Here is a 19,829-nt window from a genome sequence, read left to right as displayed (position 1 = left end):
AAAGCAATAACTCTTTGACCTATGTTATGATGGTATAAATGGACTCAGTATGATATCAATCCCACATGTATTGCATTTACATTGGTTTTACTGCTAGCTACATGAAGAATTGCATGACCTCTTTGGGAACATACACATCAATCATTTCTGCTCTCTGACTTGAATGCTATAAAGCAAACATGAAACATCACAACAATGTTTTGCCTTCAAGATTACAGAAAACTACATGTACTGTCCAAAAAAATTAGATAATTGTTACCCCCCCTAGTCAGATATCCTAGTCTCCTAAATGATGCAGTGCATGATATTGTAAGCAAAAAATCATTTATGAAAGAGAGTAAGTATTAAACCAAGAACAGGATTAGATCATTAGAAGGTTACAGAAGACTAAAATGGAACATTAAGAAGAAAGAAAAGAAAAGAAAACATGTGAATGAAATTGATGTGATTACTATTCAACTACTAAAAAAATACATCTCAACATAAAAGGAAGAAAAATAACTTGGTGCAGCACGATATTTTGTTAAAAAAGATTCTGATGAAACCAACTCTGCACAAACCTGGTGTTAAGTAATATGTATGTCGCTATATAAAGGGAATATGGTAATAGGAGGGGAAGAACTCCAGTGCCATAAGATACGTAGGAAGGGGGGGAATTCATGAAACTGGTTTCGTTGTTAAAGAGGGTTGATCGACAAATTGTGCAGGGCATTCCTTTGGAAGGGTGCACAAGATATCTCAGGATTCAATTGCCTTGTTAATTGGAAAGTAGTGTTCAAAGGACACAAATACAGTGGCTTGGGATCTTAGATCTCAAAAACTTTAACCAGGCTTCATCGGCAAGGTGGGAAGTTGAAGGCTTCTTAATGATCTTAATACACTTAGGAATCACAGATCTTGGGATCATACTTCAGATATCAATTCTTTGAGGCCAGCTCTTGTAATTCGTTCCCTATGCTTCAGTGGTGTGTTAAGGTATTGCCGAGAATCTGGAGGCTTACATATTAAGGGGGCGATTCTGCTTTAAGGGCAGGGAACAGGCCTTTGTTTCTTTCCTTTATTACCGACTGTTACATTCTCTACCTAGATCGACATGCTTCCATATTGCTGGTTTTCCTACTCTACGATCTTTTCAAACTACCATTTACAAACTATAGTTCCCAGCATGAGATTAGTCTACCAAGCAGGCTGTGTGTACATTGCCGATCCTCTCCATCTCTTACTTCGATTATGGGAACAACTCTTCTTCTCTCAAATATTATGTCAAAGACTGCATTCTTGTTCCCTGAACGGAAGATTGTAAAGCAGTGAATACATGCCAACTTTTGGTTGGTAACATGTCTCTTTCTATTAAAAAGAGAGTGAGAAGTCAGACCATGAGAGATCCAGTGAGTATTCAGAAGGTAAAGAAGGAACAAAGGTAAACTGAGGTGTGAGATTTTACATAAAAACAGTACAATCTTGTTTAAAAAAAAATAACCTGCAACATCAATAGAATATGGCCCCATAGCCTTTGGCAACCAAACTTCCAAGATAGAATCTATTCCATCAACGTTGTTAGAGGTGGTTATCTATCTTCTTCGCCGACATGGGGGAAAAGGAATGCTGATGGAGGCAGGCTTTAGGAGCAACAGTGTTTGTGAGGATCCGTGCGGGCGTGTGTTTAGTCCCACATCGGTTATTCGCTGGGTAGATCTTGGGTACTTATACAGGATCAAAGAACCCAAACAATAACTTCCGGCTAGCCATTTTGGGTGAGATCCTAGGTTGTTACAAATGGTATCAGAGCGGACCCAGCCCATAACCTATGTGGACTAGGGGACACTGCAGTACGGATCCATTGGGGCTGACCACGGATTGATCGTGGTATTTATGATTAAATTTGAATGGATTTGAACCCTTAGCCTGACGAGGACGTCAGAGCTTGAACGGGGGGAGTATGTGAGGATCCGTGCGGGCGTGTGTTTAGTCTCACATCGGTTATTCGCTGGGTAGATCTTGGGTACTTATACAGGATCAAAGAACCCAAACAATAACTTCCGGCTAGCCATTTTGGGTGAGATCCTGGGTTGTTTCAGGAGGGGGACTTTATATTCTTAAAAGTTTCACCCTCAAAAGGTGTTACAAGATTTGCAAGACATAGTAAATTGAATCCTCGCTACATTGGACCCTTTGAGATTCTTTCCAGAGTAGGGGAGGTTGCTTACAGACTGGCTTTGCCACCAGAGTTATCCAGTGTGCATAATGTCTTTCACGTTTCTCTTCTACGGAGATACATTCCTGATCCCAGCCATATAGTACAGCACGAGCCCCTGCAGATTGATAGAGACCTGGCTTATGAAGAGTATCCTTTACGCATCATTGATCATAAGGAGCAGGTCCTGAGGCGACGTATCATTCATTATGTGAAAGTTCAGTGGAGCAACCATTCGGAGAGAGAGGCCACATGGGAACTTGAGGAGGATATGCGAGCGAGACATCCGCAACTCTTTGACAATGCAGGTATGTAAATTTCGAGGACGAAATTTTAATAAGGAGGGGAGAATGTGATAACCGCCTCACTCCCAAGAGAAACGGAGGGGGGGGGACGATTACACAGTCGTGCAGGCCTTCGTAACGCCTGATAGTGGGCGGTTACAACCGTCCGCCTTCCCCAGCAATCGGAGGCTACATGAAGCCCCGATCGGTGGAGAATTTCATCATCCTCTTCCCTCCTCCTCCACTGTCTCTCTCTCACAATCCTCTCCGATTGGCAGGACCCGGTGTTAGATCCACGCTGCTGGAGCAGAGGGCTACGTCGCCGGAATTGGAGACTAACGATCCCCTTCAGAGTAGGTAAAGCCCTTCTTCATAATTTATTTTGTAGATCTAGTTTAAAAAAAAAGAAAAGAAAGGAAAAGGGTAGCGGGCGCCGGCTGCGGTGGCCGTGAGCTGCGTCGGCCGCAAGCCGGGGCGGCAAAGGAAGCCGCAAGCCGCGGCGGTCGCAAGGGGCGGCCGGTGCCGCTGACAGGTCGGGGAGCACCGCCGGCTGCGGCTCGGGCCCTCCCCGAGCCAGATCTCCCGTCCGCGGGAGAAGAAGAAGGAAAAAAAAAACTTACCGGTGGTTGATCCGCAACCGCGGGCGCCGGCCTCGGCCGTGGGCCGCGGGTCGTCGGCCGTGGGACGCGGGTTGCCGGCAGCAGGATGCAGACGCGGCCGCAGGCCGCCAATGCGCCCCCGAGCGCGACCACGGGCACGGCCGCGGGTGTGGCCGTGGGCGCCGCAGGCCGGCCGCCGGGCGCCATCGGCCGCAGCCCGTTCCTCCCAAGCCTCCCGAGCTCGCCCTCCTCCCTCCACGGGAGAAGAAATGGGAAGAAAGGGGGAAGGAGAAATCGGGAGAAGAGAAGGGGAGGAGAAGAAAAAGAAAGAAAAAAAAAAGGGAGAAGAAGGTTCGGGAAGGAAGAAGGAAGAAGGAAGAAAAGAAAAAGAAGAAAAGAAGAAAAAGAAAAGAAAAAGAAAAGAAAAGGAAAGGGAAAAAAAAAGAGTGAGAGACCCTTAACGGGTCCGACCTAACAGGTCTGATCCGGGTACGGATCCGAACCTGTTAGGCCCAAATAAAAAAAAAAAATGGGTTTAGCCAAATGTGATTAAAACCGAGCCCAGTCAGATTAGGCTAAGTCCGGACGAACCCAAACTATAAATTGGGTTAAATCCGAACCAAATTAAGCCCAATTGAGTTGGATCTGAACCTAATTAAGCTGAGTTAGTCTCAGCAGACCCAAATTGAATATGAATCAAGCCCAATTCAAAACCAGTTTAACTAAATTGAGACCGAATTGACTTTGGGCTGACCCTGACTCAAGCCTAGATGAGCCATATTGATCCTGGACCAAAATTAAACTTAATTGGACTTGAAATTGAGCCCAATAACATAATCAGAAGACCAAATTGACCCGATAGGGCTAGACCCAATCAGGAACCGAGCCCAATTCTTTAATTAAAGACCCAATTGACCTACGTGAACCCAATCTGGTTCTAAATCGAGGCCAAGGGCTCTAAATTAAATTAATTGGACTTGAGATCCAAGCAAGTAAATTCATGTTATGATAAATTAGAAAATTATAAAATAAATAGAGAATAATGTGACCCCTATGTGATTTATTTAGGTGATCAAGGATTTGTCACCCGGACGTAAGAAATTGGAAAGCATATTGCTGTAAGTAACCTTGGCACTGATCTTAAAGTTTTTAAATTACTGTTTATTCATCATTATGAAAATGTATTGCTTATGATATATTTTTCTCAAAATTAGGATCAAGTATATGATTGCATGTAATTCATGAATTTGATTAAAGAGCATCCTTCATGAATATTTGATGGTGTATGAGTTATGAAATTATGATTATGTTAGACTGTATGAAAAATGATATTTGAGGCATGTTTATGCATTTTAAATTTTATAATGCCATTTATCATTTTCAAACCTATTTATGATGATTATGATTTATGAAAGAAAAAGAATATGATTTATGAACTCTCAGATAGCTATGACCACCTCTAGAAATAGAGGCCAGTCGACACCCTGGAGCTAGCATCCAAAGAATAACAGGCCCTCTGCCAACGGGTTAAAGTTGGTAACGAATAACAGAATTAGTCGACTAAGATTAACAGGCCCTGTCACGGGATTATAGTGACCATAGCAGCACATCCATCTGAGAGTATGTTTTATAAAGTATGGATAAATGGCAATATTTTTATATGACTTGCATTATCATGATTATGAACTTTTATGGATAGAACATGCATTGCTTTATGACCTGATTTGTGTATATCATCTATAAAATGTTTTATTTTACATCAACTGTTGGCTTTTTAATCACTGCATTGGCATAATTGTACTTGATCCAATAAGATAGTACCTGGTTACTTACTGAGCTGTGTAGCTCATACCTTTTTATCTACTTTTTTTCCTACAGATGATTAAGACCACTAGGAGCAGGGAGCTTGATGTTATTCAGGGTTGGGGTAATTGAAAATGTTATGTAATAATCAGATTTTAGAAGCTCTGTACTGTTCCAACTTCATGAACAATGTTATGACATTAGTAAATGAAACTATTTATTTTTATTATGAAATTTTATGTGGCTTCGTGTTATTGTGTGCATAAGATAGCAATAGCACGGCTGTGTCATGATCCGGATTTGGGGCGTGACATTTAGTGGTATCAGAGCCGAGGACGGCTCTTGTCTGATGGTGGGAAGGGTGTGAGGCCCAATAGTCCCACATCGGAAAGACTCGTTCCAGAGCCTGGGCATATGAGGCGGGTGTCTCCTAATCCTGCAGACGCGTTTTGGGTGGAAAACAAAACCGGAGAGGGGTGAAGGACGCTTGCGTGAAGCCCCAGAACCGGACAATATCTGGCAGGGGAGCCCCGTGTTCTCCCCTCATGTGGCCCCCACGTGGGCACTAGGTGCCTCACGTGCCTCGCAGAGGCGGGGGCGTGACAGTGCTTATGATACATGATTTCAGTAAGATATATATCTTAGGCTCAAAGATAAATTTTCCACCCTAGCATCATAAACCATCCTCATTGATTTTTTTTTCTAAAACAAAAAAACAAATAAAAGAAAGGATATGCTCAAAGCTCTAAGATATTATCTCTATAACTGAGGGAGAGAAAGAAAGCTTGCTTCAGTCATCCACTAGTGTTGCATATCAATCGCTCACCAAAATATCATGATTTAACTTTCTTTACACCTAAAACCTAAGTTGTCTACAAACAAATGAATGGAAAAGGAGTTATTTATAAATGTTGGGTTCCTCGCTCCAATTTTTGCAAATAAAAAATGAAGACAAGGAAGCTTTATAATTCCAAAACTTCATTCATACTTGAAATATTTGAAATTCGAAATGAGTCATTTAAAAAATGCAGTTTAGTTATTGAAAGGAATAACATTCATAAACAATAAAAGGTATATTTTTGATAAAATTTGATCGTGTAATAAGGAAACCATTTCCAAACTTGAAATTTTTGAATTTTGAAAATTGTGATTCCAAAAGAAAGGCTTATTTACTATAACGAAAATATTCCTAAATCAAATATTATTTTCAAACAAAAAAGATATTTGAGAAAACTGTGAAATTCTGAATACATCATTCGGACAAATTTCTGAATTACGAAATTTGCAATTTCAATGTTGCAGTTTTTAGATACAAAATCATGATTTGGGAAAACTTTATATATGCAAAAACCACATTTAGTTTTTTTTAAATTCAAAAGATACAATTTGGAAAGGGGATTTCAGTTGTCAAAAGGACAGTGCTTTAATTTAAAAAAAATAAAAGGCAAGAAAACTTAAATAGTTATGAACATTATTTATTAAACGACAATTAGGTCGGTCATAGAAAAAATGGTAGATGATGTCCGTTGTTGCATTAGGAGATGTTTGTGTGACCAGTCAACCTGATCTTATAACAAGCAAGATGTTGACGGAGTTGGCAAAAAACATAATCTAAACTATTATAAAGTTTGACCTTGAGGAAAAAAGGAAAAAAACCTTAACCACATGTGTTTAAAAATAAAAATTAACAGAAGAAGTAGCTTACAAGTTCAAAATCAATACAAAGGACAAGGACTTCCATCAAGAGTACCATAAAATGTTGAATTACTCTCGTTAACTTGAGTTGTAAATAACTCAAAGATAACTTCATCAATCTTTGAAGGTTATAATTGACTGAATTGATAAATTTTTTATGTTGGAATTAAAGATCTAGATTTGATTTTACAGCACTTTGGCATTTGACCAGACTTACACCTGTCCTAATGTTATTTTTGTTTTCAAAAGAAAAAAAAAACTTATCCCCCTTTTTTTGGTGAATGAACTTTTTTTTTTTTTTTTTGAGGAAATAGTGAATGAACTTATTCTCATCCTTTAACCTCTGTAGGAATAATTCATAACCTTGGTTCGCTAACTCAACCTTAGAAAAACTAGATAGATCTACATGAGAAACTCCTCTCCCTCCCCCTCCCCCTCCCACAACCCACACACCTCACCTTGAGAAAGGCATAAGAGATGAGACGCGACCCACCAAATAAGGTAAGGTAGAGGAGAAAGCAAGGAAGGACACCACTGGTTTCCTCCAATGTAAAAGGACGGTGAGAAACTAATAGATGGAGCCCATATTGTTGCTGTCTGCTTTCCCTTGGTGGTTGTCTTCAGCAAATCACGCGTTTTGACAAGTGTCATCCATCTATTAGCAATAAAAGAATGTATTTTGATTTCCTCCAGTGGAGATATCTCTTTGCGTGCTTCCTGAGATCTTCTCATTTAAAAATTTTCCTATGAGTGGATTTTTTCTCCAGCAATGAAGCCTGGCCACTGCGGACTTCTAACACATAGAGCGATTCCACTATTTTAGAGGAAACACTTTCTTATCTTTAAATGTAATTACCATATAAAAAGATAAAGAACAATCTCGACTTGAAAGTTTACGGTATACAAACCGGTAGAATGCGAATAGTTGTCTGTGTTTATGTGCGTGTGCGTGCGTGTGTGTATATGAGGGAGAGAGAGAGAGAGAGAAGAGAGAAGAGAGAGGAGGGATCGGAGATGTGGCCGGAGGGGGTGGTTGAGATTTTTGGTAGGGGGAGGCAGAAGAAATAGTGACTGCATTGTGTGAATGGGGAGGAAGCAGCTGCTGAGGAGTCAATAGAAATAAAAGTTCAGGGAAGTCTCGTGGGATGGGATTTTATGAGGTCCATAAAAGGAAAGAAAGAAGAAGAAGAGACCAGGGGACCAAGGATGCCAAACCCAAACCCTAGTTTCCTCTATCAGAAACTCATCATATTCTTTTGGCACCTATATATATATGGATTACTTATGACACTTTAAGAACCTGACATAGATGATCAAACCACCATTAATTACCACGCACTCCCTCATTCGTACATGGGGCCCACATATGCACCTTACCGTCTCTTTATCTTGGGGGTCCATATGAAGACCATGGTCCATTTCACGCGTCTCGGTGGGTCAATGGACTTGCATGTGGTTGACAATTGTTTTTTCTCAACTTTTTGCTCTCAAAGAACTTAATTGGAAGCTAATATTGCCACCAATCTTTTCTTAAAAAATGTTCAAATGGTACAATTAACTACTCAACAATTTACAAAAATTAAATCCATCGAATAAAATAAACTTTTTTTCTCGGAAAAGAAACTACTTAGCTTTATATTCTACTTAGATAAGTATTTAGTCATGGAAGCTTATTAATCTTTTACCAGAGTTGCATCAACTTTGAGTTCTATAGCTGAACTCATGTTTGATAGAAAAATGTTTAATATAAACTGCTTAAGCAATTGACAAGAAAAATGCTTAAATGCTGGTCTCCTTAACATTCTTAACTACAAGCAAAAAGACAGCTCCTAAGCCCACATATGGCCATTCTAATTTATCCGTCCATACCATATTATATATACGTCTTCATGTTTATTCTAGCTGGGACCAACCCAATTCCACTACTACCAGTTTCAGAAACTGTGGGCCGACGTTAGAAATGTGGATTTTCTTTTATTTCCACCATGTTACTGATTTTATAAGGAAATAAACACAATTCCTTGTATCAACAGCCAGTAGTTTTGCCCACGAGTAGCACTCTGATAATAAAGATCAGGTACCTTGAATAACTTCTTTTTTTTCTTTTCTTTTTTGAGGGAAAGTAATATATGAATAACTAAAATAATCTAATGTGTTTTGTAGTTACTGTAATCGCAAGAACAACGTGATTAATCAAACTTAGGCTTGTCCATACCTGAATCCCAGTTTTAACCTGTTTCTTTTCTTCTCTTAATCCCAAGAAAAGTAGTTTCTTTTCTCCCAACAAGAGAATGATCCTTTGTAATTGCACTAGCAAAAAAGAGATGAGCAACTTATTTCTCTGTGGAGGAGCAGAAAATGACAGTTAACCAGAACCATGAAAATTAATAGGGTCTCAAATTAACACATCCAGCAGAGACCGAACATTACAAGCTGAGGAAAGAAAGCAAAGTATCAAGCAAGAAGCTTGAAAGCCATCGATCAGGCATGCTTTGCATACGCTTCTGCTCAAACTCTTTCATCCTGTCATTGTTTGTTTCCTCTTGCCATCCCTCCATCGCATTTCTCTATGGCTTTTATTTTGTTTGCATCCATTTTTTGGACTTTAGATAGTCATATAGGAAGGAAAAGATTATTTTTTCTAAATATCCTTCTCAGTTCTTGTAAATAGCTTATCATATCATAGAAGCAAGCTTATTATTTAGCTGAGACATATCTCACTTTAGTTAAATTGCGGCATATCTTACAGACATACTAAATGCTATAATGTTGTACTGCTCTCACCCAGAACATTGTGGTTGTGCTCTGTAACCTTGCTACATATATCTATCTCCTGAGTTTGTAAGGCAACTTAGGTTAAAATGAAAGCTTATAGAATATCTGAAGTCTTGAGATACTTGTGAGTTGAATTTAGGATAAAAATTCTGATTGTTATACTTCCTTGATATTTTTGTTAGGGTCTTAAGGCAAGGTTAGTGTTAGGGCCTTCCAAGGCATAGGTATCATCTGATGAAGTACATCTTTCAAGGTTTTAGTGCTTGAGGGAGTATTTGGAAATCCTAGTTGAAATCTAGGGTTTCTATGCATTGGAAGCTTTTCAGGACGTTGAAGAGGGTGGTGTGAGTCATGCTTGAAATCTCTGACTCTTTACCTTTCCTTGCCCAAGAAGGAACACTGAATAGCCAAAACCCAATAGAGCGCCATTATCCCATGTGCTTGCAGTCTTTTATCAGGCATTGTGCACTCTGTCTGTTTCCTAATGGGGTCTAGGGTTTTTTGGCCAACATCACTCCTTTTCACTTGTGGCAAAGTCTCCAGGTCGCACTGGTCCTGCAAGAGTTTCCATAAGAAGCAAAAACCAGGAAAATGGCGAGGGCTGCTCAGGTCAGGGGCAGTTAGCAGTCCACAACATTGTTCTCTTTCGTGACCCATTGGGAGGGCATGCAAATGGGACTTTGGTTTCCGAGAAATTTCTATGAAGGCCACAAACCCATGAGATGGGGCACTTTTCTTGTTCTGAAGAAATGATCCAATCGGGCTATATGTAATTTTTAATATTCTCATGTCATAATTTCCAAAGATGACTGCCTGTCTCTCCTCTCATGCATGCATGCATGAAATTATATACAAGTTTTTCCTTTTTAAAAAAAGCCAAAAAAGAAAACATATATATAGATATAAGGTGCAGCTTTTGATAAAAGAAAAAAAAAAAGCACTTCCATAACATTGCATGCGTCGATATGCATGCAAGCAACATGTGGCTCTCCTACTCTCCGTCTCTCTCCCTCTCTCTGTCTTTCTCACCAACTTGGGCTTGTAAAACAAGCGTAAAATCCATCCATACATGGAAATCTGATGTTTTTTGTGGTCCTAAAAGGAGTGCAAATTTGTAGTTTGCGTAGAAGTTATGGGCCATTTGGGAGGTCATGATATTCTTCATTTATTAAATTAGACTAGGACACTATAGAGGCCTTATATTTAGCTCTCTCTGTATGCCTCGTTCCTGACCTTCAAGCTAGCAAGCAAGCCATAGCAGGTGACACTCAACATGACCTTCTCCTATGTTCCTCTCTCTTGCATTCTTTTTGCTCCTTCCCCTTCTTCTGCCACCTCTTGGTTTCAAAGGAAAAAAGAAAGAAAGTATCATTTGGATGCTTTTAAACGAAATTTTCTACTTCTGATGACAGTACCCCGTGTCTACTAATCCCTTCTATAACCAGATCCAATTTAAGCTTATTTACTAATTCTAATACCTCTATTGTTTTGCTCTCTTCTGCATTCAATCTCTTATTGTTGGTTCTTTCACCTTAAACTAGGAATACTCGGCTGTCAAGAAAAGGGCAGTTTGCCTTTTCTATCAAAGAAGAACAGAAGAAGAGTTTAACAACACTCAACACTACCTATGGGTCGTGGAAAGATAGAGATCAAGAGGATCGAGAACCCAACTAACCGTCAGGTCACCTTCTCCAAGAGGCGGGGAGGGCTCCTCAAGAAGGCAAAAGAGCTTGCGATACTGTGCGATGCGCAGGTTGGGGTTGTCATCTTCTCCAGCAGTGGCAAGATGTTTGAGTATAGCAGTGCACCTTTAAGGTTTCAAAACTCAAGATCTTATGAATTTTTTCACTTCACCACTCAAATTTCATAGTAGTAGATTTTTTTCTTTTCATATATATCTGACGTCTATGTATGTTTAGCGTTTGAATTCCATATGATCAATGCCTTTTCCCTTCATATCATGATAACAATTGTGTGCAAGATCATACGAAGGTATATCTGCACGGGAAAAAACTTGATTTATATCTTGGTTCATAGCTTGTAAGCTTTGGGGCTTTAATCAACTTATGATTCTTAAATTCAGCTTTTCTCCATCACAAGAAAATAATAGTTTCTTCCTTAGTGAGATATGGATCTAACCTAAGCATCTTTGAATTTGATAATCATTCACTACCTTCACCCAGGAAATAGAATTCCTTTTGGCCTGCTGTCTCATGGTTTACTTAGACTATGGTTACACTTATTAATTTATTGCTGAATAGTAGGTTATCCTCATGATTACTGTTCAAGATTTGCTATTGATTGCTACCAATTACAAGTGTAGCGAATTTGGCATCGCCTTCACATATGGCTTGACTGTGTATTTCATTTCATGCCTCGTAGATGTCATTTATCCAACGTTTAAGAGAAGTTTTTTCTTCATAAAAGTTTTACTTGAGTTTGGAGCGTGTAAGTTCTTGTCTTTGTGTGAAACTGTGTAATACTTTGGCAATCTAAGTTCAGAAAAGACGCTTATACTGTCCATTTGATCAAAGAGAGATGGAAAGGAAAAAATAGTTTGCTCTATCATGTAACACTCACGGAGCCATACCTGTAAAGACAATTGCGAAGAATTAAAATCTGATTACTCATCAATTATTGCAGACTTTGATATAAAGAATATTTTTAAAGAAACCAATATAAACCTTCGCACATAACTTGATAGATTTAAGCTTTCTTAAACAAAGCTGATAGATTTAAGATAAATCTCGCATTATCTTGCATGTTCAGTGGATTCTTAAAATATGACTATGTATTTACCTGTATATCTATTCCCATATAAAATGTCATTCAACTGAAATTAAATTTTGGAGTGAGATAAAACAGGATCTATCAGTAGATTTAGGCATGGAATATTAGTAAATAATCCTGAAACTTTAACCGTCCAGAAAGGAAAAGAATGTTCAACTTTTCACATTTCTTTTGTAACTGTAGGAAATTTATGAACACCTAAAAGCACCAGACAAGATGTTTCAGGGTCTCCTTCCTGCAAGTATACTGAGAGACTCGTATCTAAAAAATTTCTTTCAGAAAATATTAAAAAATAGGTCAGCAGATAAGCATAAATTTTTTGTGGCTGCTGGAATAGTGTTTAAGTCAAGTATTATATATGCAGTTTTTTTCCTGCCTTATAGTGTGAGGAAGAGGGTGAGTCTTTTTCATGGTAAGAATATTCAGTAAAATCGCATTCAACATGAAATTGAATACCTACTCTCTTTTATCTTCATCTAATTATATATATCTCCTAATAAACCTCTATTCTGACTTCAATATACTTCGATCTGCAAAACTCATTAATGAGAAAAAAACAACGATTCAGGAAGGGAATTCCCACATGACCTTTTACATAAGTACTCAGAATTGTTTATCATGCAGTGCACTCAAAATATTGCTTATGAAATTTCCCTATGATTAAGCTAATATTTTCTTTTATACCTTTGATGTGCACGATAATACTATTCAAAAATTTGCTTTGAGAAAACATTATATATTATGAATTTTGATTTCTGCCATGTAGAACTTCTAGTCTAGCCTTACTGTTCTAATTTTGTTTGTTAAAATAATATTCAATAATAAAAGTATAAAATAAGATAAATTTAAAATTTGAATATTAAAGAGAACATATTGCTATAGAAGGGTAAATGGCCGGTTATACATTAGCAACTATTGAATAAGTGATTCAAAATATAGTATAGAAGAGAAACATCTGCTTATACTTTCAAAGCTTAATCTTTGTTACTAAGTTTACTACATCAAGATCTTCATAAAATAGCTGGGCAAGGGATTCTTTCTCCTCAAAGCTAGTAACATTATAAGCACATGTTCTGTAAATCGAATATAAAAATCATTCAACATGCATGTTGTTCATTTCACAAGCATTTTGTGACCACTTTTGATTAAGAGCAATGTCAATTAGAAGTTTCTCTACAGTGCAACTACCCACCTCTGCAGCATACTAATCATGTTTATAACTGTCCTATTTAATCCCTATTATTATTACATTGTTGTGTATTGTTATAGAACAATAGTACAGTATATAGTATCAGATTTTACCTTACCTCGAATCTCTCCTTCAAAGAGAAAAATTGATAATTATCAATTCTTGCATTAGTGTTCGCAAGATTTTTTTTAAAATTTTTTTTTATGGAAAAGGGAGGGAAACCCACTTGTTTACTGAAGATTGAAAAGCTATAAATACATTCATTCACTACCTCTTATAAATGTCTATCGCTTCTAGGCCTGCTGTAATTGCTAAATGCATTATTAATTGGCATATTTGCTTTCAAACTATTTTTGAGTCTCTAAACTAATAAAATAAAAAAATATAGTACATCTTACAGTTAATAATTTTTTATCATGTAAAAAATGTTCTTATCAAAGTTGTCAAGATGTAGACAATTAGGAAAAGTTAACACAGTGAATAAAGCAATACCAACACTTCAAAACAAGATTGTCTTTTACAAAATTCATAAAAACTTTAAGCAAAGTCAATGGTATGCTATTCTCATAATAATTAAGGGGCTTGAAGTCAAACTCAATTACAAATGGCCATTTACAATCATTTCTTTCCTTGCAACTAAGCCTGAAATATCGAACTTAAGTTTCCACTTTACCCAGAAAGCTGATCTTGACTTCATGTTAAGGAGCTCCAAGGTCAAGTTTCTGTAGCATTAAATGCTACTTTAACACTCTCCTGTAGCCCCCCCCACCACACACGCGCGCCTACAAATTACAAACATCTATTGATAAATAATTTAATGATGATTTTAATGCCTATAAAGCTATACTTCTTATGAATCAACTTCCTGCAAAAATAAAAAAGAGCAGAACTTTCAGTTCTTAGAACTAAAAATTTCATGCTTCTACCACTTCAGTAGAAGCAAAAAAAAACATCTCAATTTGACGAGAATATGAACTTATATTTAATTTTAAAACACCATAGGTTACCTATTAGTTTGACCATGAAATATTGTAAAAAATGCAGTTCAATTTGTTTCTACTTTTATCCTTATTTTTATGAAAAAAATAACAATTTTACATAGTGACATATATAAGAATTTGGTCCTCGGAGATTGCACTTAATACTGACGTAGTGTTTCAAAAGAATAAATCGCCCTTCTAGAATGCGTTATTTACCTTTTTGTCAGAGGATAAAATATAATATTCAGAAATTAATGTACTATCACAAAAGTAAAACCAAACCCTGAGCAAGACTTATGTTGCGTTCAAATCTAGGCTAAAGTGGGTTAAAGTGGAAAAAGACCCCTTAAACATCTTTAGTACACTTTAACTTGCCAAAACAAGAATATTAGTCCTTTTCTTTTGAGGGCAAAATGGATAATTCCAAACATTCAATATTTTTTGGTTGAAGAGTAAATAAATAAATTTACTTTGATTTAACTTACTCCATAATCAAAAAAAGCCTTAGGTTCATACAGCTCTTCATTGTTTGGGCACTTTAAAGATGTTTGCACAAAGCTCAACTCATAAAGGGTATCTACAATGAGCCCAACAATTTTTTCACTCTTGCTTAAGCATGTAATTAAGTTTTATATAAAAGGATCTTTTAATTAAGTTTTTAGCATCCATTACCTTAATTCTTTAGAATAATTATGAAATTCAAAAACTTAATCAAATGTGCCAGTCCTATTAACTAAAGCCAAATATATTTTGTCAAAAGACATCAAACTGTATCATTATTTGACCTCATGCGCCACAAATATATCATACTCTTACACTTTTGAATCCATTCCATTTGTCCAATGCACCTCACCAAAGAGCATCTTAGAACATATTAAATAAATTTTCTCAAAAAATGAAAGAGATTTAAAACAGAAAATGACAAACAAAATATCTTAAAATAACTTTTTAATATCCTATAGCTTATTGGCACTAAATATACAAATCAACACAAGTCTATTTGTCACATCAAGTCAAACCACATACAAGTTACGGTCAATTTTAATCCACTTCCACTTGGAGTCGCATTGGGATTTATAATGCCTAGCCAAATTTACTTGCCTAAAAGGGCATATGGCTACAAAAGTTCACTAAAGACTATCTTATATTTTAACTAACCTACAAGGAATATTGTGTTTGGGTCTACTAATTCCATTCACACTTTTACTTTTAGTCCACTTCCACTTTGGATCTCGTTGTATTTTATGGTGCCTAACTAAATGTACTTGCCTACATGGCTACATAAGCTCAAAAAAGTTAATTTTAATTAACTTGCAAATACATTGCATTTGGGTTCAGTAGATCTCTCTTGCACTCCTAGTTAGGGGTGATTGAGCGGTGGTTTGATCAAGATTGGTAGAAAATTAGCTTCGAGCTTGAAAGGTTAGATCAAGCTTGATTTATTTACCATTATTTCTAGCTTGAATTGAGCTTAATTTCAAAACAAGCTGAAATAAGCCTAATTGATCAACTTGAATAGTTTAAATCAAGGTAAAAACTAAATCAAGCTTGATTCAATCTAGTTGGAGCTTGAATTAATGCTTGATTCAAGTTTTGGTTTAAATTTGAATTAACGGATTCTTAAATTAATAAATATTCAAGCTTCTTGAAATGACCCTAATGTCGTGGGCTGTTGAATTTATACATCATTGTTTTTTAAAATTTTCAAGCTGATCGATTAACATGTTTTTTAATCCTTCTCCTTGTTATTCATGATATTATTAATTTTCTTTCTAATAATATAATGATAGATAGCTTAGTATTATATTTTTGGATTTTTTTAAAATTTTAATTGATTAGCTTAAATTCATCTACATTAACATGTTTTTTTTTTAATTCTTCTTCATGTTATTCATGATCTTATTACTTTTCTTTTTAAAAATATAATAATAGATAGTTGTTACAAGTACTTCATTTATTTACTTTTATTTTCCAATTATTTTATGTTGTAGCATGCGTCAAATTATAGATAGATACCAAAGAGCTACTAGTACTCGCTTTGAGGAGATTGATAACCAACAGGTATGTCATTCATTCCTCAAAGTTGTCAATAAATTACCTGACTCAAATATTTACTCTTTCTTCCTTCCCCCATTAGCAAATATTCTGTGAGATATCAAGGGTGAGGAATGAAAATGATAAGCTTCAAGCTAGCATGAGGATGTACACTGGAGAGGACTTGAGCTCTATGACCATGAATGACTTGAATCAGCTCGAACAGCAGCTGGAGTTCTCGGTTAACAAGGTCCGAACAAGGAAGGTAACATGATTTCATCTTCTAAATATCACATTATCCCTTTGAAGTGAACTTGGCGTGTATTAGCTAACAGCTTAGTTCAATATTACATAATAGCCAAGGTCCTTTTTTTATTTAATGAGCTTATATAAATATTTTGTTTTAATAATAGCAAAGGGGGAAAAATTTGGGGGTAGCTCAGTTATAGCAGACATCTTTGGTAAGATTAGGAGGTACCTCAGTAATAGACATAACTTTGTTTAGTATCACGCTTAAAGTGTTCTCTTTTTAGTGTGTGAATTAGCTTTATACTAGCTTACTGACTTGGTTTTGTTTGACAGTATTCTCTAAAGTGCTCTTAGCTTGTTTTGAGCATGTAACATCAAAGCAAGCCTGTAAGACCTTGATGTTTGTACATGAATCCTCTGAAGGGAACTAAGATTTTGCCAGTTTGGTATTGACATCAACTCTGAGGTGCTTTTGCTTGCGAGCTTATTCAAGGCCTGATGGTACCGATCCTAAATTAATTAGCTTTTTTCTTTGAATTAAACTAACCCCATGAAATGGATGGATAGTTGGTTTAGCTTGAATGATTAAAACAGTCATGGATTTAAGCGTCTGAGCTAAGCTAGTTAGATGCTACTAGTGTAGCTTCCATTCAGATGCACAATAATTGTTTTTACAATTTGGATATCAGGAATAATTTGGAGCTAGAAGTTAAAATGTATCGGGAAGTTTTCTAAACCCAAAGAAAGAATTTTGAGTTGTTAAAAAACTGAGAAAAATTTAAAGACAGAACTATACACAACAGTTTATATGTCTAACTATTCATTAGACTACCTCTATGTGGATAATTTGATTATAATCATAAGGATAGCTGACAGTTAATTTCTTCAAACAATATTGATTGTCCTGGTGTAGCATGTTGATTTTTGTTCACCAACTGATATAAGCACAAAGAACCAGAGATTTCTTAACTTGATAGCTTAGGGGAATAGTGTGAGAAGTTCTCAAAAAGCTAAAGACAGGAAACATTAAGAAATATCCATTGTTTTATTTATTTACTTACGTGCAAGTTTTCTCTATGTTATTCTTGTAAGTAAAGAACTGTGCTAATACTATTATTACCTTCTCTTCCTCTCAAAAATGATGCATATGGATTCAATACTTTTGATAAAACATTAAGCATGATGAAATATATATGATTAGAAAAAAATGTTAACTTTCAGACAACTCTGCCAATCATTATGTTCCTTACATGTCACTATATTGATGACATGCCTTCATATGAGATAGCTTCATGTACAATCATCACCCTTATGTTTTAAACAAAGCATTGCAAGTAAAGCATCAATCCAATATTAAACTTTGCTCTTCTTTATATTCTGTTACAGCATCAGTTACTGAACCAACAGCTAGACAACTTGCGTCGCAAGGTAATTCTAGCATCGAAGGGCTTAATTTTCATCTACTGTAACTGGAATAGATCTCAGCTATCCTTGCTTCTTTGGCTTGTGAAACAGGAGCACATCTTAGAAGATCAGAACAGCCATTTGTACCGCATTGTAAGATAAACTTCCAACCATTAGATTACCAGCAGCAGTTCATGTCAGATTTACTTCATAGCATGGAAATTTCCTCAGAGTTACAATTCTCATTGTTACAATATTAATTTTGGTCATTGGTATTAGCTATCAGAGCACCAGGTGGCAATGGAGCATCAGCAGGCTGCCATAGAGCACAAGGTGCCGGATGTGCCGATGCTGGAGCCCTTTGGGCTGTTCTTCCAGGACGAGCCATCGAGGAATTTACTGCAACTTTCACCCCAACTGCACGCATTCCGTCTCCAGCCAGCGCAACCCAACCTGCAGGAGGCCAGCCTCCCAGACCATGGCCTGCAGCTGTGGTGAGGACTATCTCATCTAGAGCTACAAATGGTCTGCATTCATATATCTAAACCTGAACTGAAACAGTCCCAAAGATTGATCATTTACTAGTCCAAACGTAGGCCAATTGCCCTGGGTTTGGATCAAAAGGTTTCAACTTTCTACCATTATGGATAATGTTTAGGTTGATGAAAGTCCCAAAAAAAATTTTGAGTTCCCTCCGGAGCAAAATTCCCACCTCAAACTAGAGTTTGAGGGTTGGGGTATCTGGGAGAGGGCCAATTCCCAGTTGTGTAGCCCATTACCTTTAGAAAGCAAAAAAAAAAAAAAAACACTATTTGCAGTCATAATCTTCTTAATCATCAATAGCAACACAAGTTAGTGACGACATCATGACCTTTATTGTCTTGGCCCATGGCATTAAACCTAATGTAATAATTAGCATTCATCATCCCACATAGAGTGTTATTGCAATCTTGCATTGCAAACATGTGCAGATCTCGAGGTAGACTGCCGTGCGAGATTTGCAAAGAAATGGTGATGAGCAGCGTTGGATTCACTGACCAAATGATGCAGTATTTTGCTTTGTTTTATAGTGAAGTAGAGAAGTACTTGTTTGAGCTTTGGGTATTGTGCAACCGAGTTTAATTGCAGCTTTTTATCTATAGGGCTTGACTTGTTATATGGATTTTTAACAGAGTCCCAAGCTCCAAGAGGGAAAAAGGGAGCAGGTGAAGAGAATCTGAGATTGGATATCATCATCTCTCTGTTAGATTTATCTATATCTTATAATACAAACTGAGGGCTTGTCTTTATTTCTATATTTATGTGGTCTGGGAGTTTGCGGATTTCATACATTTGGTTGGTTTGTAATATTATATGCGTCAGTTGGAAAGGATGATACTATTCATGCTCTGCGGATTAGCTTGGTGCATTGTATGTTAATGTGTACTCTACGGCTTTACATTGGAGTCTGTATTCACTCCCACATGGTAGGTATAAGATAAAGGATGTTAGGTAGTAATGTGGGTTGTTGATCAGGGGAGACAAGTGGACCTCTAAGTGTCACTTGGCCACATTATTATGTGCAAAGCCAGCTAGAATAAAGAGCATACCAACTCATCTAAAGATATTTAGAATTCATGATCACTTAAGAGTATAATTATCTATCAAGTGGGTGAAAGTGAATATTACAATTTAAATTGGACGAAGAATTCCACTTTGATTGAGGAATCGACATGTCAGCGAGTAAAATGATGCGAAGGATATAATGGGCTCTTACTTGCTTTGGAATACATTCTTTTGGATATAAATTTCGTGGTATTTGATATAAGGTAATTGCATCCTATGGTGATGGGA

At 36.9% G+C, this 19,829-nt stretch overlaps 1 protein-coding gene and 1 long non-coding RNA gene across 2 annotated transcripts; both read left to right on the top strand.

Moving 5' to 3' along the window:
• Window positions 1-4,139: 4,139 nt before the first annotated feature.
• LOC120106261 lies at window positions 4,140-5,093 on the top strand. Its single transcript, XR_005508461.1, has 2 exons — window positions 4,140-4,195; window positions 4,956-5,093. It is a non-coding gene; the product is annotated as an uncharacterized LOC120106261 (long non-coding RNA).
• Window positions 5,094-10,706: 5,613 nt separating this feature from the next.
• Window positions 10,707-19,385, top strand: LOC103697153 (MADS-box protein AeAP3-2-like). The gene is made up of 7 exons (XM_039119232.1): window positions 10,707-11,165; window positions 16,301-16,370; window positions 16,447-16,608; window positions 17,979-18,020; window positions 18,108-18,149; window positions 18,276-18,490; window positions 19,169-19,385. Coding segments are annotated over exons 1-7 (720 nt in total). The 5' UTR covers window positions 10,707-10,977; the 3' UTR covers window positions 19,170-19,385.
• The last annotated feature ends 444 nt before the right edge of the window (window positions 19,386-19,829 follow it).

The sequence above is a fragment of the Phoenix dactylifera genome, unplaced genomic scaffold (genome assembly GCF_009389715.1).
Source record: "Phoenix dactylifera cultivar Barhee BC4 unplaced genomic scaffold, palm_55x_up_171113_PBpolish2nd_filt_p 000510F, whole genome shotgun sequence".
Taxonomy (NCBI): Eukaryota; Viridiplantae; Streptophyta; class Magnoliopsida; order Arecales; family Arecaceae; genus Phoenix; species Phoenix dactylifera.
The sequence above is the reverse complement of the archived record's forward strand: the minus strand, read 5'-3'. Positions and strand labels throughout refer to the sequence as shown.

Excerpts from the sequence above, each read along its gene's own strand:
- LOC103697153 (XM_039119232.1), top strand. The coding sequence starts at position 10,978 with ATGGGTCGTGGAAAGATAGAGATCAAGAGGATCGAGAACCCAACTAAC. Across the intron at positions 16,371-16,446 it reads AGGAGATTGATAACCAACAG|CAAATATTCTGTGAGATATC; the intron begins GTATGTCATTCA and ends TTCCCCCATTAG. Across the intron at positions 18,150-18,275 it reads ACAGCCATTTGTACCGCATT|CTATCAGAGCACCAGGTGGC; the intron begins GTAAGATAAACT and ends CATTGGTATTAG.